The 17,653-nt window shown below is 54.1% G+C and overlaps 1 protein-coding gene across 2 annotated transcripts in view; it reads right to left on the bottom strand.

Annotated features, from left to right (window-relative positions):
- The window catches only part of PSD (pleckstrin and Sec7 domain containing), a 38,507-nt gene extending 23,873 nt beyond the window's left edge, over positions 1-14,634 (bottom strand). The window contains exons 1-5 of one of the 2 annotated variants that reach the window (XM_050305707.1): positions 14,512-14,634; positions 10,674-11,568; positions 10,490-10,592; positions 9,349-9,823; positions 3,399-3,839 (exon numbers count right to left, since the gene is read on the bottom strand). In XM_050305707.1, the coding sequence (XP_050161664.1) occupies positions 3,399-3,839; positions 9,349-9,823; positions 10,490-10,592; positions 10,674-11,450 (1,796 nt within the window). In that variant the 5' untranslated portion in view covers positions 11,451-11,568; positions 14,512-14,634. Of the gene's footprint in view, positions 1-3,398; positions 3,840-9,348; positions 9,824-10,489; positions 10,593-10,673; positions 11,569-14,511 lie in introns of those variants that run through there. The other variant, XM_050305708.1, reaches the window with a different exon arrangement.
- Positions 14,635-17,653: the final 3,019 nt, after the last annotated feature.

Here is a 17,653-nt window from a genome sequence, read left to right as displayed (position 1 = left end):
TCTTGCAATTTGGACCTGCAATTGCAGAAGTCCGGCTGCCACCACAGAAGCGACTTCCTGCAGTCCCCAGCGCTGCTCCCGGCTCCCGCCCGTTCCCGCCCCGACATCTCTCCAGCACTGCATCTGTCCCTGGCCAGCCTCACCTGGCCGGAGGGACCTCCCAGCCCTGGGGGGGGTTATGCCTCCACACATGCTCTGTGGGTCAGTGTCATAGCCACAGGAACAGACTGCTTTAAGTGCAGCCCTCTGCTCAGCCCTGCCCAAAAAGGGGTGATAAACTACTCACAGAGCCTCTGCTCCACGCTGGGGTGTGCCCACCACTGTGGGGTGTCCCGCCGGGGGCTGGGTGGGGAGAGTGTTCAGCCATTGCTCCCTACTTTTCAATCTAGCCTGCTGCAGTAGGTGCATGCATCCCAGCACCCAGGGAGGCATCTCTGGGTCTGCGCTTAGACGCACTTTCCACATACAAGGTCAAGATAAAAGCATGGTCTCAGATTATTGTGTGCCGAGGGACATCAGAGCCTTGGTGTGAGCAACAAGGCTGCATGAACCAAGGCCACTGGCTGCAGGGGACACCACACATCCCCAGTAATGCAGGGGCATCACTGACTTGGCCGTCCCTGACACCAAGAGAGGCAAAAAGTCACAGGATGCAGGGCCATCTCCAGCCCAGACCCCAACCGCAAGCATTGCAACAATTAACATCAAAGATTTTGGGGGCACAAGGAGGACAACTGCAGGGCAGCACAGGCCCAGACCTACTGGTGTTCATCACCAGTCACCACATCACTCATACCACAGCCCTGCAGGCTGAGGTCACCTCTGCCAACCCTGAGACTGATAGACAGTGTAAAGCACAGTCTCCACTGCAGAGTCCCCCTGCCTGGGGTCGCATCTGCACTGGTGGCAGTCAGTCTGAACTGCTTGTGACCCTGCAGTGACCCTGGGCAGTGGCAAATGCCTTGCTCTGGCCCTGCTGGCACAGGTAATGTTGCATAACAATGGCTGCAGAGGTTCCTTAGTTTTCCTCAGCAATTTCCATCAACTACCCCTTAGTTGGAGCATTACAAGGACACCTGCTCGAGAAGATCAGCCTTGTCAGGCATCAGGATCTGCTGGTTCCAGCTCATGAGAACCTTTGAGCAATCAGTACGGACACTTCTCCCTCAAACTAAGTGGGAAGCTTCAACTTTGTGGTCGGCTCCACTCAGAGTCTAGAAAGTTGATGGCACCAGTGATGTGGAAGAGGAAACTTCTTAGACCTCTCTCTTCCCAGAAAGCCCTACGTCCTGAGTAATGACCCTGCAGATGATGAGCTGTCTCAGCCCCTGGGGCCACATGCCTTCCCAGCCTAGTTCCTGTTCCCAGTCCCAATCTCCACTCATTTCCAGTGCACAAGATGGCAGATCCCAACCACACCTGCCTCTCTCCCAATTGCCTGTGGGTACTGTGAGGGGAGGCTCACTCCATGCCGGGGAGCAGAGAGCTGGGCTGCTCCTTGCTGGGCCCTGTTCTCACACTTCTCATTTCTCATCATCATTCCTGCAGCCTCTAGTGGAGCCAGGGCACTGGCTCAGCTGTTGCAGGGCAGCATGGTGGGTCTGAACATCACCTGTAGCCCATGAGATTGGTAAGAAACAGGGACTGAAACGGACAAAATGAAGAGCTATGCAGGGACTTACTGATAACCAAGGGAATTGTTTCTAAATGGGGAAAGATAGTTGCCTGGTACTCTGTGGGCATGTGTAACAGACGTGAGGTTGGAGCTTATGGTACAATGGGAAGCCCAAGCCTCGGAGTTCCCAGGCCAGGGAGCACAGTGGGGGCTGCAGCTGGGTTTCCCCTGCATTCCCCTGCCACCAAAGGTTGTCCTGCTGGAACAGGAGAAGACAAGAGGCTCAGCAAAAGTGGGCTCAGAAAAGATATAGGGCAGCTTGGGGGATACACAATATCTCTCTGTAGCCTGTGCCCAGCACTGCTCTGAAGCCTAAGCTAGGAGGGAGACACAGTGCTGCAGCGTCCTCAGCACTGCCAGCATGCTCTGTGCTCCACTGACTATAAACCAGTGAGGAATAACCTCTGCTAAGTGACCTCATTGTCATCCCTGATGCCAGCTGTGTCTTTGCACTCTCACATCTCTCCGTCCCCTGTTGCATTGTTGCTGTGGTACAAAGGCATCCCGTGGACAGTAAGTCAGATACTTCCTCTCAGTTTCTCCAGGGTGCTCTGTTTCAGTCCCTTGCCTTGGCAGAGAAATAGGAAGCCAATTCTTCCTGCAGAGAGCACTGACTGTGGCTGGATACTGCCACCCTTCGCTGCCTTGTATCTCCCAGAAATGACCAGTTTTACAGCACAAACCTAAGCCTACAAGGATGGCACAGACTGTGACAAGAAGTGACATCACTTTGGTGTGGAAAAGACCACAGCCTAAGCCTAGAAAGTAGATAAGGGATTCAGGATGCTCTGGCATTGCACAAAAAGTCACTGGGCAGAGAGACCTTACAGGGAGGCAATGAAAACAGGAAGGTCAGCAATGGCATGAATGAGACACCAGCTACTCCAATAGCCACCAACTCTGCAGCTAAACCACTGGACCAGATCTGACATCCAAACCAGACCTGTCCACACTCCAGATGAGTGTGGAAAAGATGCAGCCTATCAAACTGCCACATCACAGGTGCCTCAGCACAAGACTTTGCCGGAAGTGGGAGGAGTGCAGGAAGGTGTGTCAGCCTGGATATGGACTCACACAGGGACAGGTTGGAAGTGGTGGGGTTGAGCTACCCCAGCCCACTCCACTAGAGATCTCCCCAGGCACAGGGCAGCCATCCTGAGCCCAGCTGCACACAAGCTTGGAGCAATGTACAGGGAGCCTCTGGTGGGCTGTGCTCATCTCTGCCCTTCATCTCCCAATATAAACAAGGCTGAGGAGGTTCAGGAGGCCAGGACAATAGTTCAAGAAACAAGAGGCTGCTATTCAGATGGCAAGGGACACAGTCCCCACCAGGGAAAGGCTGTTGAATTTCTACTGGTAGTTAACTTCTGACTGGCCTCTCCCCACAGCCACCGTGGATGGCGGACTGTCCTGCAATGGAAACCACCACAGGATTGAAGTCCTGGGACTCCCTGTTTGCTTGCCTGGAGGAAACCTTACAGCACTCTAGCACCTGAAAAGCTGGCAAAAATGAAGAAGGAGTTGTGTTCCCATCAACATGCCTACCACAACATCATGGTGATCACTGGCTTGATCAGCCACTGCCCAGAAAATCCAGCACACACAGTCCTGACACTTCTCCAACAACAGAGGTTAGACTCTGGCTGCAAAACAGACCTCAGCATTAGGCTCCACATCAAGCCTTGGTGGTCCAGCTGGACAGCAAGCAATTCTGGTCACTCACCTCGTGTTGGAGGCCAAGGGAGTACCAAAGCTGTCCACTGAGTGGCAAGGGCTGTGCCGAGCACCCTTCCGTCTTCTCCCCTGCTCCTCCTCCCTCTCTGTCCAGGGGGCATCTGTGGCTGAACTGGTCCCAGAGTCTGGCTCCAAATGAGCCAGAGGAGCAAAGTTCTCCTCAATCAGCTTGGCGCTGTCTCGGATTTGTCCCTGTATTTCTGGGGTGAGGGTTGGGAGGTCAAAAGTAAAAAAGGTCCCATGGGTGCGGGCTGGGGAGGAAAGGATATCAATGGAGTCCAGACTAGTGTAAGATGTGCCTTTGGCTCGATGGGACTCCATGATGGTCTCAAAATGCTTGCTGAAGGAGTCCATGCCATCCTTGGAGAGGCTGTGCCCTAGGAAGGGCACTGGAGACTTGAGCATACCCTGTGTGTCTCGATCCATGATCCTAGAGGGAAAGAAAGTGAGAAGAACTGATCATTGAGGAGCAAGGCATCAAAGCCCTGAAACAAAAGCCCACATGCTGCTCCAGAAGGAAACTGAGGAGGGCAGAAATCTCTTCTGAACATCTGTAGACCACCAAGGAAATGCCTCACCTACCCAAGACATCATGGGAAGAGGGACTGGGCTGGCCTCCCTCCAGACATATGCTTCTCCTTTAATGCACCACAGACTTTTGTTCCTTATAGTGGCTCATCCTCATAAGAAGCTTATGAGATGGCTACTGCTCCCAATCACTTGGCTTGAGCTTAGATCCAATAAAGGGCTCAAGTACCAGAAGCAGGATGTGGTTCAGCTCCATTTCCAACCAAATCTGGAAGTGGCTGAATTTTTCATGAGCCTTCAGAGTTTCCAGTACCCAGAAGGCTCCTCCCGAAGCTGCTCAGCATAGTGTGACACCTTCTTCCATGAACACTGCACTGTGGTCACTGAGCGCCTTGCTCAGAGCACAACCAACACCCATCTGCAAGGTCTGCTGCTGGTTCCAGGAGATGTCTTGGACCCATCATAAGGTGAGGTTGAGTCCCAGGAGACATCTGGGACTAAGCACAAAGTGATACTGAGCCCCAGGTTTCCCTAGGCAGTACAGAGGGAGCCTCACACCCATTTCTGGGCTTGGGGATCTGAATTGGCCCATGTCCTAGATGCCAGGCCTGGTCTTGGCTCATCATCTTGTCAGACCCACAGAAAGGCCAAGCCTCTCTCCAATGCTGGTTTGGGTCCAGCCCAACACAGGAGTTTCTAAAGCCTGGAACCCTGAGTGTTTTGTCCTGTAAATGAGGTGAAGTGCAGCCTGCCCACCCACCTGAGCACGTGACAACAGGGACATTTCCAACCCAGGGAACATCAGTGCTTCAGCTGTACAAGCACAAACACAGCCCTAAAACCTACTTTACTCATAAGCCGCTATCATTATATTAAAGCAGCGGAAAAGCACTTGTTATGCCACTCGTTCCTCTGATTAAAGGAGAGGAACTGCTCCAGCCTGTCATAACATTTGTTATGAACAAACAGCTTCATACAGAGGACTCAGAAGATGTGTTGCTGTTACACACACCAAATGATTTTCATTCATTAGCCTTTACATGCTGCTCAAAAATCTCACCCTGATTTCTTCAGCAGGCCAAGAGCTGGCAGCTTGACTCCCCCAGAGTGCCAGCTGGCTTCAAGAGGAGTGCAGCAAAGCCAGACACAGGTAAGCAAGGCAGGGTGCAGGCTGATCTCACCCATCCACCAGCATTTCCGTGGCTGCGCAGCACCACTTGACGCTCTTACCATTCCTGTAGAAGCCCCAGGAGCAGCCACCTCTGAGATGGCTTTCTGGCAGGACAAGGCAGAAGAGACCTCTTTAACATCTACAGACCTGTTTTACGGATGCGAATGTGCATTCACCATCCCCCACACCCAGCTGCACGCTACTAAACCAAGCTAATGCTGCTGACTGTTCTGCACCTCAAATCCATAAAGAGGGTGACTGGGCTGTGCCAGGGAAGACAGTGCCAGCAGACAGAAGGAACCTTGTTCCCAGGAGAGGGAGCTGGGCTCATTCTTGTAATCAAGTATACTGCCACCAAGCCACAGAAAAACCACAGGTGGTTTTGTCCACATCATCCAAGCTCTGGAAGCAATCTTTCCACCTTGAAATATCAAGCACAAAGCCATTCAGCTCCAGAAGGATCTAGTCACAGCAGCATATGTGCAATGCTGCCTGCTCAGACCTAGATGCTTCATCAGCCCCTGTTGTGCTGCCCAGTCCCTCCATGCTCTGCTCTGGTCCCCAGGAGGGGCCAGTACACTGACACCAAGCCAGACAAACACAGCTGGGACGAGGAGAGCAAAGAAGGAGATTAACAAGCTGTAATTGAGCATCTGTGCAAGGGTGATGGGCAGTGCGAAATAGAATAGGTTTCCAGCCATGAGCTGGTGTGGGAGGAGCAGTGAGCCTTCCTTAGAAGAGGGCCAGGCAGATACAGAGGGGAAGCGGATGCTGGGAGCTGATGGTTCTACTGCATTGCATGTAAGTGCCAAAGCCAGCAGCACCTCAGGCAAAGGTTTGCATACGGGGACCACAGGGATCTGAGCAACCGGGTTTCTCCAATTGCACCTGATAGCTGATGGAGGGGAAGGCGCTCGCTTGGCCCTCCCCGTCTGGTGCTGCAGAGCTGTGCTGTCCCTGGCAGGGGGAAGAAGGGGAAAATCTCTCCTCTGGCCCTCAGTGTTTTTCACTCTCTGCCAAATGCTCCTGTGACCCTCCAGACTGCTGACTGCCCCCACTATGCTCCACTCCTCCAGCCTGCACAGGCACAGCAGGGACTGTGTGGGGATCTTAGCTCAGTTCAAAGAAGGTACAGCACCATCAAGCAGCTCTTTGCTTTATTCCTCTCAGAGAAAAACTCGTGTACAGACCAGCCCCAGCATCTCCTTGCACTCCCCACAGGCTCCTTTGCACTTCTCCAGCGTGGCAGCAGCCTGCTCTTAGGGCTCAGTGTCCTAACTCTGTCCCATGCTCAGGCACTGACCACAGGCACTGCAGTCTCCCCCTGATTGTACACACTCCCCTGCCATATCCATGCCGTCACACTGTCTTCAGTCCTTCCCCAAGAGCTGCAGGCACTTCTCCTGCTCATTGGCATGTGCCTGTCAGCATCACCCCAAGCATCCCCCCTCCAGACTGAGCCCATGGGATGCAGGAGCATCACCCTGATCAGTGACTCTGTGGCGAGTTTGGACTCTGAGACAAAGGCTCAGCCTCAGCAAAACACATCAGAGTGGTTACTGAGGTAGGTTAAGCATATACTTAAACATTTGATGAAACTGAGGCCATAACCATTTTTTAATCCCCAACAAGGCTTGCCCTGCAGCTCTTTTTTTGCCACTAAGCAGTGAGCACAAAGGCTCTGGAAAGGCTCCCCAAGTAGCAGATCTAAGGGCTTTCCTGGGGAAAGCTGCTCTACTTGCAGGGAGAAAAAGCATCACTGCCTCCCATCAGCCCTCTGTGCTCTCAAGAGACAGGGGCATCCTGTAGCAAAGCCTCTTCTCTCTTATCAGCCCAAGGCACCCACACTGCAGTCCAAGCCAGGTTCTTCCTACAGCTTAGCCAGCACGTCTGGTGATGCTCAGGGAGGAAGGGAATTGAGCCTGCTCTCACTCACAGGTCTTGGCTCTCTGGGACTAATGGGAATAAAGACAGTAAAGGCTTAAACTAGTTATTAGAGTCAGTAGATCTGACTCTAAATATATTCAGAGAGCAGATTTGCTGGAAGAAGACACCATTTTTTCCATTGCTTTTCATGCCTTGTTTGATTTGGTGTTGGATTATTTTTGCTATTAGCATGCTTTCTTATTTTGGGAGGGTAAACCACCAAAGGAGACTCTGACCTTTGGCCAGAATACTAAATACAACAAGATAGTATCAAGCCAAAGTTCCCCTTTCAGAAGGTGCTAAACACTTAGAGCTAGGTAGTCAAATGGATGTACATATCTAAAAGCTGAAAATCAGCATCCAGAGGTGCTTCAATAATTTTGTAAGGTTGGCCCTTCCCAGCTACCAAGACAGGCTTGAAGTTCAGCAGCTCCTGCAGTGGCAGAATGGTGCCAGGTCCAGGGAGTCAGGGGGGCTCCTTCACTCCCCCAACTTCACTGCTCCTGTGAGCAAGCAAAGCAGAAAGCTTGAAGTAGAAAACATCAATACTGGTGACTGGTAAACAGGGATGAGGACTGCAGCTGCAGAGCTCAAAACAGTGTGTAAGCAAAAATCCAGGGCTGTGATGCAGGGACTGAACAAGCTCGCAATTTGAGCCTCATAATTTTCAAGACACTGCCCACAGGGTCTGCACCTACCAGGGGAATATTCAGTGGGCTGCAGAGTAAAAACACCCCACTGGTCTACAAAGAAGCCGTGCAAAACGAACATGACATCACTATATACAGATTGGTAATTACACCAGGAGCACTATCTTTTAGGAGCAACAATGCATATAAGGACACATCCAAGCTTTCAGCACTGCCTGGGGAGTTGCAGTAGGGTGCCTCAGAGGACAAAAAGCAGGTCTAGGCTTACAGCTCATCCAGCTCATAGCAGTCTAGTACATATTTGGAAAAAAAATACCACTATGCAAGATAATTGTTACAGCAACCTGAAGAACTCGCTTGCAGTGGTAATAACTTTACATCTTACTCAAAACATCATTTGGAAAAAGAAGTGCATTACAATGGCTTATTTTCAGCTTTTCTCTAGAACTCAAATGTTTTGAGGACAGGTTAGATAGCAGGAAAAGATGTATCTGTCCCCTCCAACAGAGATGCAAAGGCTGGACAAACTGACAGGAACCTATCTGTCCTTGGGATGTGCACCTTCCGTCCTGGTCAGCTAAGCACCTTCATTTTTTTCCTTTCCAGTGCAGCAGCACCACTGAGGGTTATATTTTCTTTTTTTTTCCTCATGGCAACATCAAAACCTCCCTCTTCCTTTTCTTCTACCTATATGCCCCCTACCTACCTTTTGCACAGCTGGGTGAGTGCATGCTGCCATGCGGCATCCCAAGCATCACCCTGGTTTTGTGCTTCCCAGATGAAACTTCTCCCCACTCCCATGGAGCACTTGCCAATGATGCTGAGCCTCCTCACCTCACTCAAGACTCTTTGACAACACATGTCAGGAGATGACTTTGGCTGCTGCTGCCTGCACAGGCATCTCCTACTCCCAGCCAGGGTCTTTCCCCTCCAGGTGTCTTTCCCACACAGTGCTCTGGGGCGGGTATCCACCTGATGATGCCTGTCATTTCTCATGGTCAAACCACCACTCCAGAGGAAAGTCCATGGGCAAAGGGCCACCTCTCATAGGTCCTGATTGCCTGGCAGTGGGCAGACAGCAGTTTGGAGCACACTTGCTGCCCAGGGGCAGGCAACTGAATGACAACCTTAGTATCGCCCACTCCATCGGCCTCCCAAGCACAGGGTGTTTTGCCACACATGTGAAAAATCATACAAAAGGCAAAAAAAGGCTATTTGCATCCAAATGTATCCCCTACTCTTTCCCAAACATGGCAAATACTTACTGAGGCCAAGCAAATGGGACTGCTCCTGCCACTGAAGCACAGTCATATGCGAAGAGTAGGGTAGTCCAGCAGCACCCACTGGGAAGCCTTGACTCAGCCAGGCAACCTCAGCTGCAAGGGTTCACCCAGGAGTGAGCCTAGTGCCCAGGGCTGGATCACCTGTGCTGCCTTACTCTTTCCATAGGGCAGTAAGGGCCCCCTCTCAGTCCCAGCCCCAGCCCCAGCTCCAGCTCCAGTCCCAGAGGTGAAATCCAGGAATCCCATCTCACCCCCACACACAGCTTGCATGGAGCTAATGGGATTTTTGTGTGAGACGCTTTTTGGCAGAGCCCATTTTGCCATGCAGGATATAATAAGGAGGGTAAGCGGAACTTTCTGCCCTCACGCACGGAGCCTCACCTTTCCCTGTTCTCCCTCTTCATTGCCGCAACCACCTCATTGTCCTCATCCACGTCCACGTCCCTGTCCCGCAGCCCATCCTTCAAGCAGCCAATGCCTGGGGTGGGGGGCTCCTCTGGTGTGCTGTTCCTTCTGCCTGGAGTGCCCCCAAAGCTTGGGTTGCTCTCACTGTCCTTCTGGCTCTCAATTGCTGAATCCACCTCTTCCTTCTCGGCCAGGATGTCATCGATGTTTGTTTCACGATAGCACCTCAGTGGAACAGTGTCCAAGTCTGTCTCGGAGTACTTCACTGTCCTCCTTATAATCCCAGTCTCACAGGACCCAGGCTTTTGGCTGCCCAGAGGAGACACTTCTATCTCCACTTCCACATGGCTCAGACTGTGCTCAGGTACTGACACTGGTGGCTTGGCAGGCAGTGGGGAGACAGGCTTCTGGGGAGACTCAGCCAAGGGGGTGGAGTCGGAGGCAGAAGAGCCTGCAAGGAAGGCCCAAGCATTCAGAGCCATGGGAAGTGCACTGGAGAGCTCTGAGGAGCCACTCCTGCAGCATCACATAGACACACACACCAAAAGCTCATGTGCCGTTCATGACACATCACAGAATTATTAAGGTTGGAAAAGACCTCCAAGATCATCAAGTCCAACCTTTGATCCTCCTGCCAACATCAAAACGTCCCAACTTTTTCAGCATGTCAACTAAACCACAGCACTAAGTGCCATCTCCAATCATTTCTTGAACACCTCCAGGGATGGTGACTCCACTATGTGATGTGCACTGGGGAACAGTGATGGGGAGACAGAAGGAAAAAGAGTGTGAGAGGCAGAGACAGGCTGCTGTCAGGGCTAGTGGATCCACAGCCAACCTTTAGCCCCCTTTTGAACCCAAAAGCCCTTCTACAGAAGCAGCCATGGGCTCTGGTATCTCCTTTGCATGGCCACAGGGGACTCTGCAGGGAGGTTGCTGTGTGCAGAATCTGGCCTTAGGAGGACACAGACTGGCCAGTCTTGGGGGAGATTTGGCTTTCTGAGAAGGCACTGAGAAGCCCCCTGGGATGGGCAGCCCCAGGGAGACTCCTGGCAGCAATACAGACTTGCAAAGGAGGGGTGGGTGCAGCCAAGGGCATCCCCCTCCAAATTCTTACCTGTCTTTGGGGCATCTGAGGAGCCATAGAAGAATTCCCACTTGGCCTTGGCAATGCGCTGGGCATGGGCCGAGCTCTGCCGGGGGTACAGCCAAGCGTTGCCCTGCAGAGGGAAGAGAGATGAGTGGGCAATGGATCCCCAGGGCAGAGCCCTGTGCCCAGCGTGGGGTACCCCTGTACCTACTTGGGGACGGGGCTCTGGCTTCAGGGGACTTCTGGAGAAGGTGGGGAACTCCTCTGGTAGCCCATTGGTGAGGGATCGGCAGAGGCAGCTGGTGTTGATGGCACAAAACTCCTTCCCACAGGGACGCATCTCCCCTGGGGTCTGGCCCCCGGCCAGGAGCGGGTCAGATGCGGAGGCCTCCAGCTTCAGTGTGTGCAGGAGCCGCTCCTGGGGCAGGGTCTGGGGCTGGGGGGATCCCATGTCGCCAGTGAGCTCCAGGCTGCGGCTGAGGCTGTAGGGACCATTCTCCCAGCGGACATGGGGTGTTGTCGGGCTCCCTAGGGTCCGCACACTGGCCTTCTCAATGAAGCGGAAGGTGACGACAGAGCTGTGTCCCTCCGGGGCTGCCGCCACTGGTGGGCTGCGTCTGCCCAGGGAGGCGATGGCTGGGCCAGGCCGGCCCCGCCGTGGGGTGCAGGGGGCAGTCAGTCGCCCTGTGCCCGCGCAGCTCCCATTGCCAAAGGGTGCCGCCTCGGCCGGCCTGCGGGCCAAAGAGCCGGTGCTGCTGTACAGACCGAGGGGGCAGCGGCGGGTATCAGGCGCCAGGCCCTTGCGCAGCAGGTGGAGGCGGCCGGCGTTGAGGTTGGGGGTGAGGCAGGGCGGGGGGCTGTGCCGCCCAGCATCGAGGCTCCCCCCTGCCAGCCAAGGTCTCCGGCTCACCCTGTGGGCAAATGGCGGGGGTGAGGCAGCACAGCCCTCCTCGGGGTGGAAGCGGACAGGTCCCCCCGCTTGGGCCATCCTGCAGGAAGAGGGCACAGAGGTGTCAAGTCTGGAGCACAGCAGGGTGGCACAGCAAGGCAGGTTCCCAGCAGCTCTGAGATGTCCAAGTTGAGAGGCGATGCATCCTCAGGCAGCCCTGAAACAAGGGTGAGGAGAGCTGGTTAGGGAAGGGAAGGCACAAGAAAGAGTCTGGGGCTATGGGGAGGACAGGCCAAAGTGGCCCTGTCCTTGCGGCAGGAGCAAGATGTGATCCAGTTGACATAGTCCCTGGCAAGTCCCCTCCTAATGCAAGAAGCAGGCAAGGTTCATTGAGGGCATCACACCAGCATCACTGCAGAGTCACTGGCAGTCCCTTGCTTGGCCCCAGGCACCCAGAGTGTATGCTTTCTCCCCAGGGTGCCAGAATGCTCAGACACCCCACAGACCAGCACCCCAGACACAGTGAGAGAACATACTATAAAATGGGTTTCATTTATACTGCTTTAGGTTGAATATATTTATATATTTACTTCCCACAGCCTATAGCTTACTAAAATCACTACAATAAGGGGGAAAAAAAATTATATACTGGATCACGGAGACATCCTCCGATTACACTTGCTCAATGAGTTTAACATGAGCAGCAAGGGCAAGGAGTCTCTGTCTTTGGAGGTCAGCCTGGGTTTAAACTGTGTCACACCAGCACATGCCGCAGCCACTACTGGTGGCGCAGACAGAGCTGTCAACACCAGTAGATCCAAAAAGCAGTGGTTACGGACAATCTCAGCCTGGGGGAACAAGGCATGCCTGCCCTGCATACAGCTCACTTGCCTGCCTGTCTCTTGCCCAGAGACCATTTATCCAGAGATGGGACCAGACACGCCACAGCAATGGGGTGGCTGCAGGGGAAGGCAGGACCCGGAGTCCCTCTCAGCCCCGGTGCTGACATTTTTCTTTCTCCCAGTGGTGCTAAAACTTGTACTTATCCTCCCCTGAGTTTCTTAGAATTCTTAATGTGCAGAGAAGACTCTGCTTGGCTGTTTTTGCCTTCTGACAGATGCCAAGAAACTAAGTCCTTCACTCTCACTATTTGAAAGTGAGAAACCAAGTGTCAGCTGCAAACAGGAAAACATGATTCTTCTCCCTATTTCTGAGTGCAAATCAGACAGGATAAAATTCCTAAAGGATGTGGGGCTCAATTTCCCACAGTGTTTAGGCTCCAAAGATGCAGAGACATAACTCTTAATAAAATAGCCCAAATCACACCTTTGGGACAGGCGCTCATCTATCTGCACTATCACATTGCTAAAAAATCTGTCTCCTGCTGAGCAGCAACAATCTCTTACTTCACTCACTGCAAAAATATACTCTCCTGTTTAATTTATCAGTTACTGTTTTTAAAATCTTTTTCTCCTGTTATGGTTGTGTTCACATTCAAGGTTGCTGAACTTAACTGATAAATAATAAAGATGCAGGGTTTATATATTTCAAATGAAACTCCACTTTTTATCTCAATGCAGACTGACACAAATGCCAAGGAAAAAACTTATCACTTGGAATAGTTTGCACTCACTGTAACATAACAAACCTACAAAAACCAGCCTATCTAAATGCATGTGAGTTATTACTAGAATAAATAGGATAACCAGAGTGTCGTTCTGGTTATTAAAGAATTATCAAATTCTGAGTAAAGGCCATGCCTACCTTTGACCCACTGAAGCTGGATGGCTACACCATTGAGTGAGCTTTTCTTTAATAATGAAAGGTTAAAAGCACAAATGCAACTGAGATGAAAAAACGATGATGGAGCTAAGGCTTCCTGCTTGCTGATTTCAGTTGTGCATTGAATGGATGCTTTTTAAATCACTGTGATGAATGGGTTGGGCTGTAAAGCACCAGTGGGCTGGAGGGAGCCTTGCTGGTCCTGCTGCCTAAAGGCAGGAGAAGTTCTGCAGATGAAAGCTCACAGATTGTGTGCCTGAACAACCCTGGGCATGCATTCAAAGAGGAAAACTCGGGAGCTGTAGTGTGATGGCTGGGAGCTGCACATCACTGGGGGATTTAATTTGTTCAATAAAACATCTCCCTCACAAGGAACTTATTCCTCCTTGCTGTCCCTTCTTAGCGACCAAAGGGAAGTCCAGGGATGCTTCCTGGCCCTCACTTTGAGCAGAAACCGGTGCAACAGGGGATGGCTGGTCCCCCTGCAGGCGCTTGCCTGGCGGAGCGATGCGGTGGGAAGGCAGCACCAGTAGGAACTGCTTACGCTGCGGGGGAAGAGCACACCCACGCCACGGGAGTGTGGGGACAACGCTGGGGGAGGATGAGAGGGGATTGGGCAAAGAACGGGATAGAGATGGGACAAAAGCAAGAGGTGCAGGGCTGGGGGCTGAATTCACACGACGGGCCGTATTTGGCGAAACCAGGCTGTGGCTGCCGGGCCACCTGGCGGGGCTAGGGCGGGATGGCCGCGGAGAGATGACTCTGCCCTCCGGAGGGACACGGAGCAGTCTCAGGGGATGCAGTGGTGACTGAAACGGGGTGCCTGGCGGTCCGGGGCTGTAGGGCAAACAGGGGACCCCTTCGTGATGGGGTGTTTAGGCAGGGGACGTGCCCCCCCCTTTGAGCTAAGGTTGAGCATGCTCTTCATTCCCTGGCCACCCTCCGCCCGGCCTCCCTCGCCCGGCACCTCCCGTCTCGGCGGGATCAGCCCTGAGTGGATGTGACATCCATCCGGATAAGGAGGGAGCCTCCCCGGCCAGGGGGCCGGCGGAGTCTCCCGCTCGCTCACTCCCCCCGCGGCGCCGCCGACCGCGCTCTCCCTGCCCGGGCAGCGGCTCCGCACCCGTCCCGCCGCACCGGCACACCGGGGACGCTCCGCGACAGCGGCGGGGGATGGGGGTGTCTCGGCCCCGCCGGCTGCCACCGGTGCCACCGCAGCCCCGCGCCGCCGCCCGCCGGTCACCGCTGCCGGAGGGACGCAGAGCCGCCCCGGTCCCCGCAACAACTGCTGCAACTTTCCCCGCTCCCCTGACGCCCCACTCCAGCCTCCGGTCCCCTCCGCGCCCCGCCCCGCTCCGCTCCGCTCCCCGCGCCTCACCGGCAGTGCCGCCGCCGCCACCGCATGCTGCGCGCCGCTGCTCCGCGATACCGCCGGCCCGGCCCGGCCCGGCTCGGCTCGGCTCGGCTCGGCCTGTCGGGCGCGGTGCGCTGCGGTACGGTACAGCACAGCACAGCACGGTCCGGTCCGGTCCGATATGGTGCCAGCGGCCGCAGCACGCCCCTCCCCGCCGCGCTAATCCCGGCCCTCGGCTGTCACTCCGCCCCGCTGACAGCCCCCACGGCCAATGGGAAACCCGCGGGCGCCGCGCCCCGCCCCGCGCGGTGGCACCGGCACGCGAGGAGCCGCTGCCGAACCCACGCCGCCGCCGGGTGCGGGTCCCCTTGCGGGAGGGCGGGTCCACCCCCTCCGTGTAGCATCCTCCACATCCCCGTGTGCCGGTGTGCACACCCCCGTGTGCCGGTGTGAACCTCTTTCGCTGGCGGTGCGACCCCGTACGTCGGCGTGTGTGTTCCAGTGTCCTCGTGTCCACATTTGCGCTTATCGGTGTGCACATCGGCACGCAGGGCACGTCCCTGCTCAGCAGCGTGCAAGTTACTATGGGGCCACCGGCACGTGTCCTCATGCGTGAGTATGCACAGCCCTGTGTGTTGGGCCCTGTGCCAAAGGATACGGGCTCCCATGTGCTCCACCACTGCTTGGGAACCACAAGGATGAGAGGACAAAAGCTGCCATGGGGCCTAGGCCACCGGCCAACATCCCCAGGCTGCTGGTCCTTGCCTTAGAGTACAGGCTCTGTGCCAGGGATTTATCTCTCCAAAGGTCATCACCTTAAGCACACCACAGCCATGGGTGCCAAGGTGTTTCAAGACACCAGGGACTTGATATCACAGTGTCACGGCACCCCAAGGATGGTAAATGCCATGCCAGTCTCAGAAAACCACTCCTAGCTACAAGGGGGCAAAAACACCCGTCATTTATATCCTGTTTAGGTGCGTGGGCTCTGCTGTCACCAGCGGCATGTGTGAGTAGAGCTCATATAGGACAGCTGAGTACCAAGGTGAGGGATGCTGTGGCTGGGCTCCAGGCCACTGTGCTGCCAGTGTGCTGGCTCTGTGTGTGGCAGCCACTGGGACTGGCAGCCAGCACTCTGGTGCTCGCACAGGTTGCCAGATCGATTTGCTATTAAACAGCACTTTATTACCCAGACCAGCAATCATTATTAAATGTGTGTGAGAGGAGAAGCCCAAGGGAGCTGGGGCTTCACGTGTACATAATGCCTGCAAGAGGAATTTGGGAAGAGCTGCTTCTCCTTTCTGCTTTCCCTGCCTGCAGCCAGCCCAGCTCCATGCCCACCTGCTCCTGCTGTCACCCAGAAAGTGTGTCTCCTTCTCCCCTTCCAGGCATGGGAACATGGGGAGGAAGCATCAGGCTGGGCAGGCTCTCCTCATATTTAATTCATCAAAGTGCTGCCATTTTCTCCTTCTCCAGGCTTCTGCCTGCACAGGGCCCCTCTCTTCCACACTGAGGACCGTGGGTCTCAGAGCTGCCTCACACACAGCCGGCTTTTCTGGCAGACTCCAAGAAGCTGGGCTAATTAGGGGCCTCACTGCTGCGGGATCAACGACCTGATTCCTTCAGCAGCTTCTTGATGGCAGGAGGGCGGGGAGAGGGAAGGCTTTTCTCTAAGCCACAGCCAGAGTGACAAATTTAACCAAGTGGAAAGAGCTCAGAGCTTTCCCAGTGTGTCCATATCAGAACAAGCATATCTGTGCCTTCTCAGCACCTGCAGGCAGCCCTGCTGAGAGCAGAAGGTAAGAGAGAGGTCCTTTCCTACCATCCTGAGTGGAGATCCAGACCATCCACAGAAAACACGTTTCTGTCCAAAACATCCATTTCCCCTGCAGTAGCAGTAGCTGTTGCTCTCCCTACCACATCCCGCTCTATATCCCCCTCACCTTCCCACAGCCTTATAACTTCTGAAAGATGTGCCCACATATGTGGGTGTGGCCAGCAATGCCATTAGCCCTGCTTTGAGAATGATTTAGTCCTGGCTGTCCTGATCCTTCCCTGCTGTGAATCCCTCCCCAGCTGGTTCAGGACAGGAGGGAGCAGAGAACCCCTCTGGCATATAACAGAAGGGGACAAGGAGTCTCCCTCGCTTCCGCACAACCTCAATCCAGTGGGCTTAGCTAGAGAGCCAGCAGTGTAATGCACTAGGCAGCAGTGCATTATCACTTTACTATCACTTGGGTACTTCAGCACCTCCAGTCCTTGCCTGCAGGTACCACATTCTTCTTGCATTAGGGTCCACTCAGCTCCCTGTCATCCTTTTCAGCCCCCTGGGCTCTGCAACAGGCAGCTTCCAGGAGTTTTCTAGCTATTGCCAGTATTGCAATACTGGCTCGTCTTTGTAAGCCTGCAACCCACTTTTCTCCCCCAAAGGCCAGAAGGATGTGGGTGTTATCAAGTGATGAACTTCTTGCTTGGAAGAGATCAACCTGAGATGTCATAGTGTCCCAGCAACTGTATACATTTACATAAAATTCAGGTGAAGAGGGGGTAGACAAGAGCTCTTTCCCCCAGGTGGCTCCAGGAGGGGCTGGTGCCTGCAAGAGGCATCTGCTTCAGATCAGTTTCTGGAAAGGTGCCTCTCCTGCAGCTGCAGCTCGAGTTCCACTGGGGGTAACACCCCAGTGCATCCCAGGACTGCTCCTCTGAGCCTAGCAGGGCTGTCAGAGCTGTTTCCTGAGCAGTTTGTACTTAAGCACAAGGGCAGAAGGGCATATTCTGTCCCACTGCTGCCAAAGTCGGTGCAACTGTATTGTAGACTCAGGGCACACTGTAGTCTAGCAAGTGGGGACAGTCACTGCAGCAGCAGATGGGTTCTCCTCACCCGGCTCACTGGAAGTATCATGGAAATAGCAACTCCAGCCCTGCAGGAGATGAGTGCCAGTGACGGCAAGGGAAGATGAACTCCCCTCATCTCTGCATTGAGGGCTCCAGGGCAACCAATTAGGTTGCATGTGTTCCCTCAGGGCCTAGACTTAACTACATGGCTCTAATTAATGCCTTCTGCCTCTGATGCCAACACCCAACCACTTCCTAGCTGTATATTAAAAAAGCCACTGCAGCATAAGCCAAGTCTTTAATGGGCTGATGCACTTATCTGTTATTCCAC

Source organism: Myiozetetes cayanensis, unplaced genomic scaffold (genome assembly GCF_022539395.1).
Source record: "Myiozetetes cayanensis isolate MyiCay16 unplaced genomic scaffold, myiCay2020 scf10, whole genome shotgun sequence".
Lineage (NCBI taxonomy): Eukaryota > Metazoa > Chordata > Aves > Passeriformes > Tyrannidae > Myiozetetes > Myiozetetes cayanensis.
The sequence above is the reverse complement of the archived record's forward strand: the minus strand, read 5'-3'. Positions and strand labels throughout refer to the sequence as shown.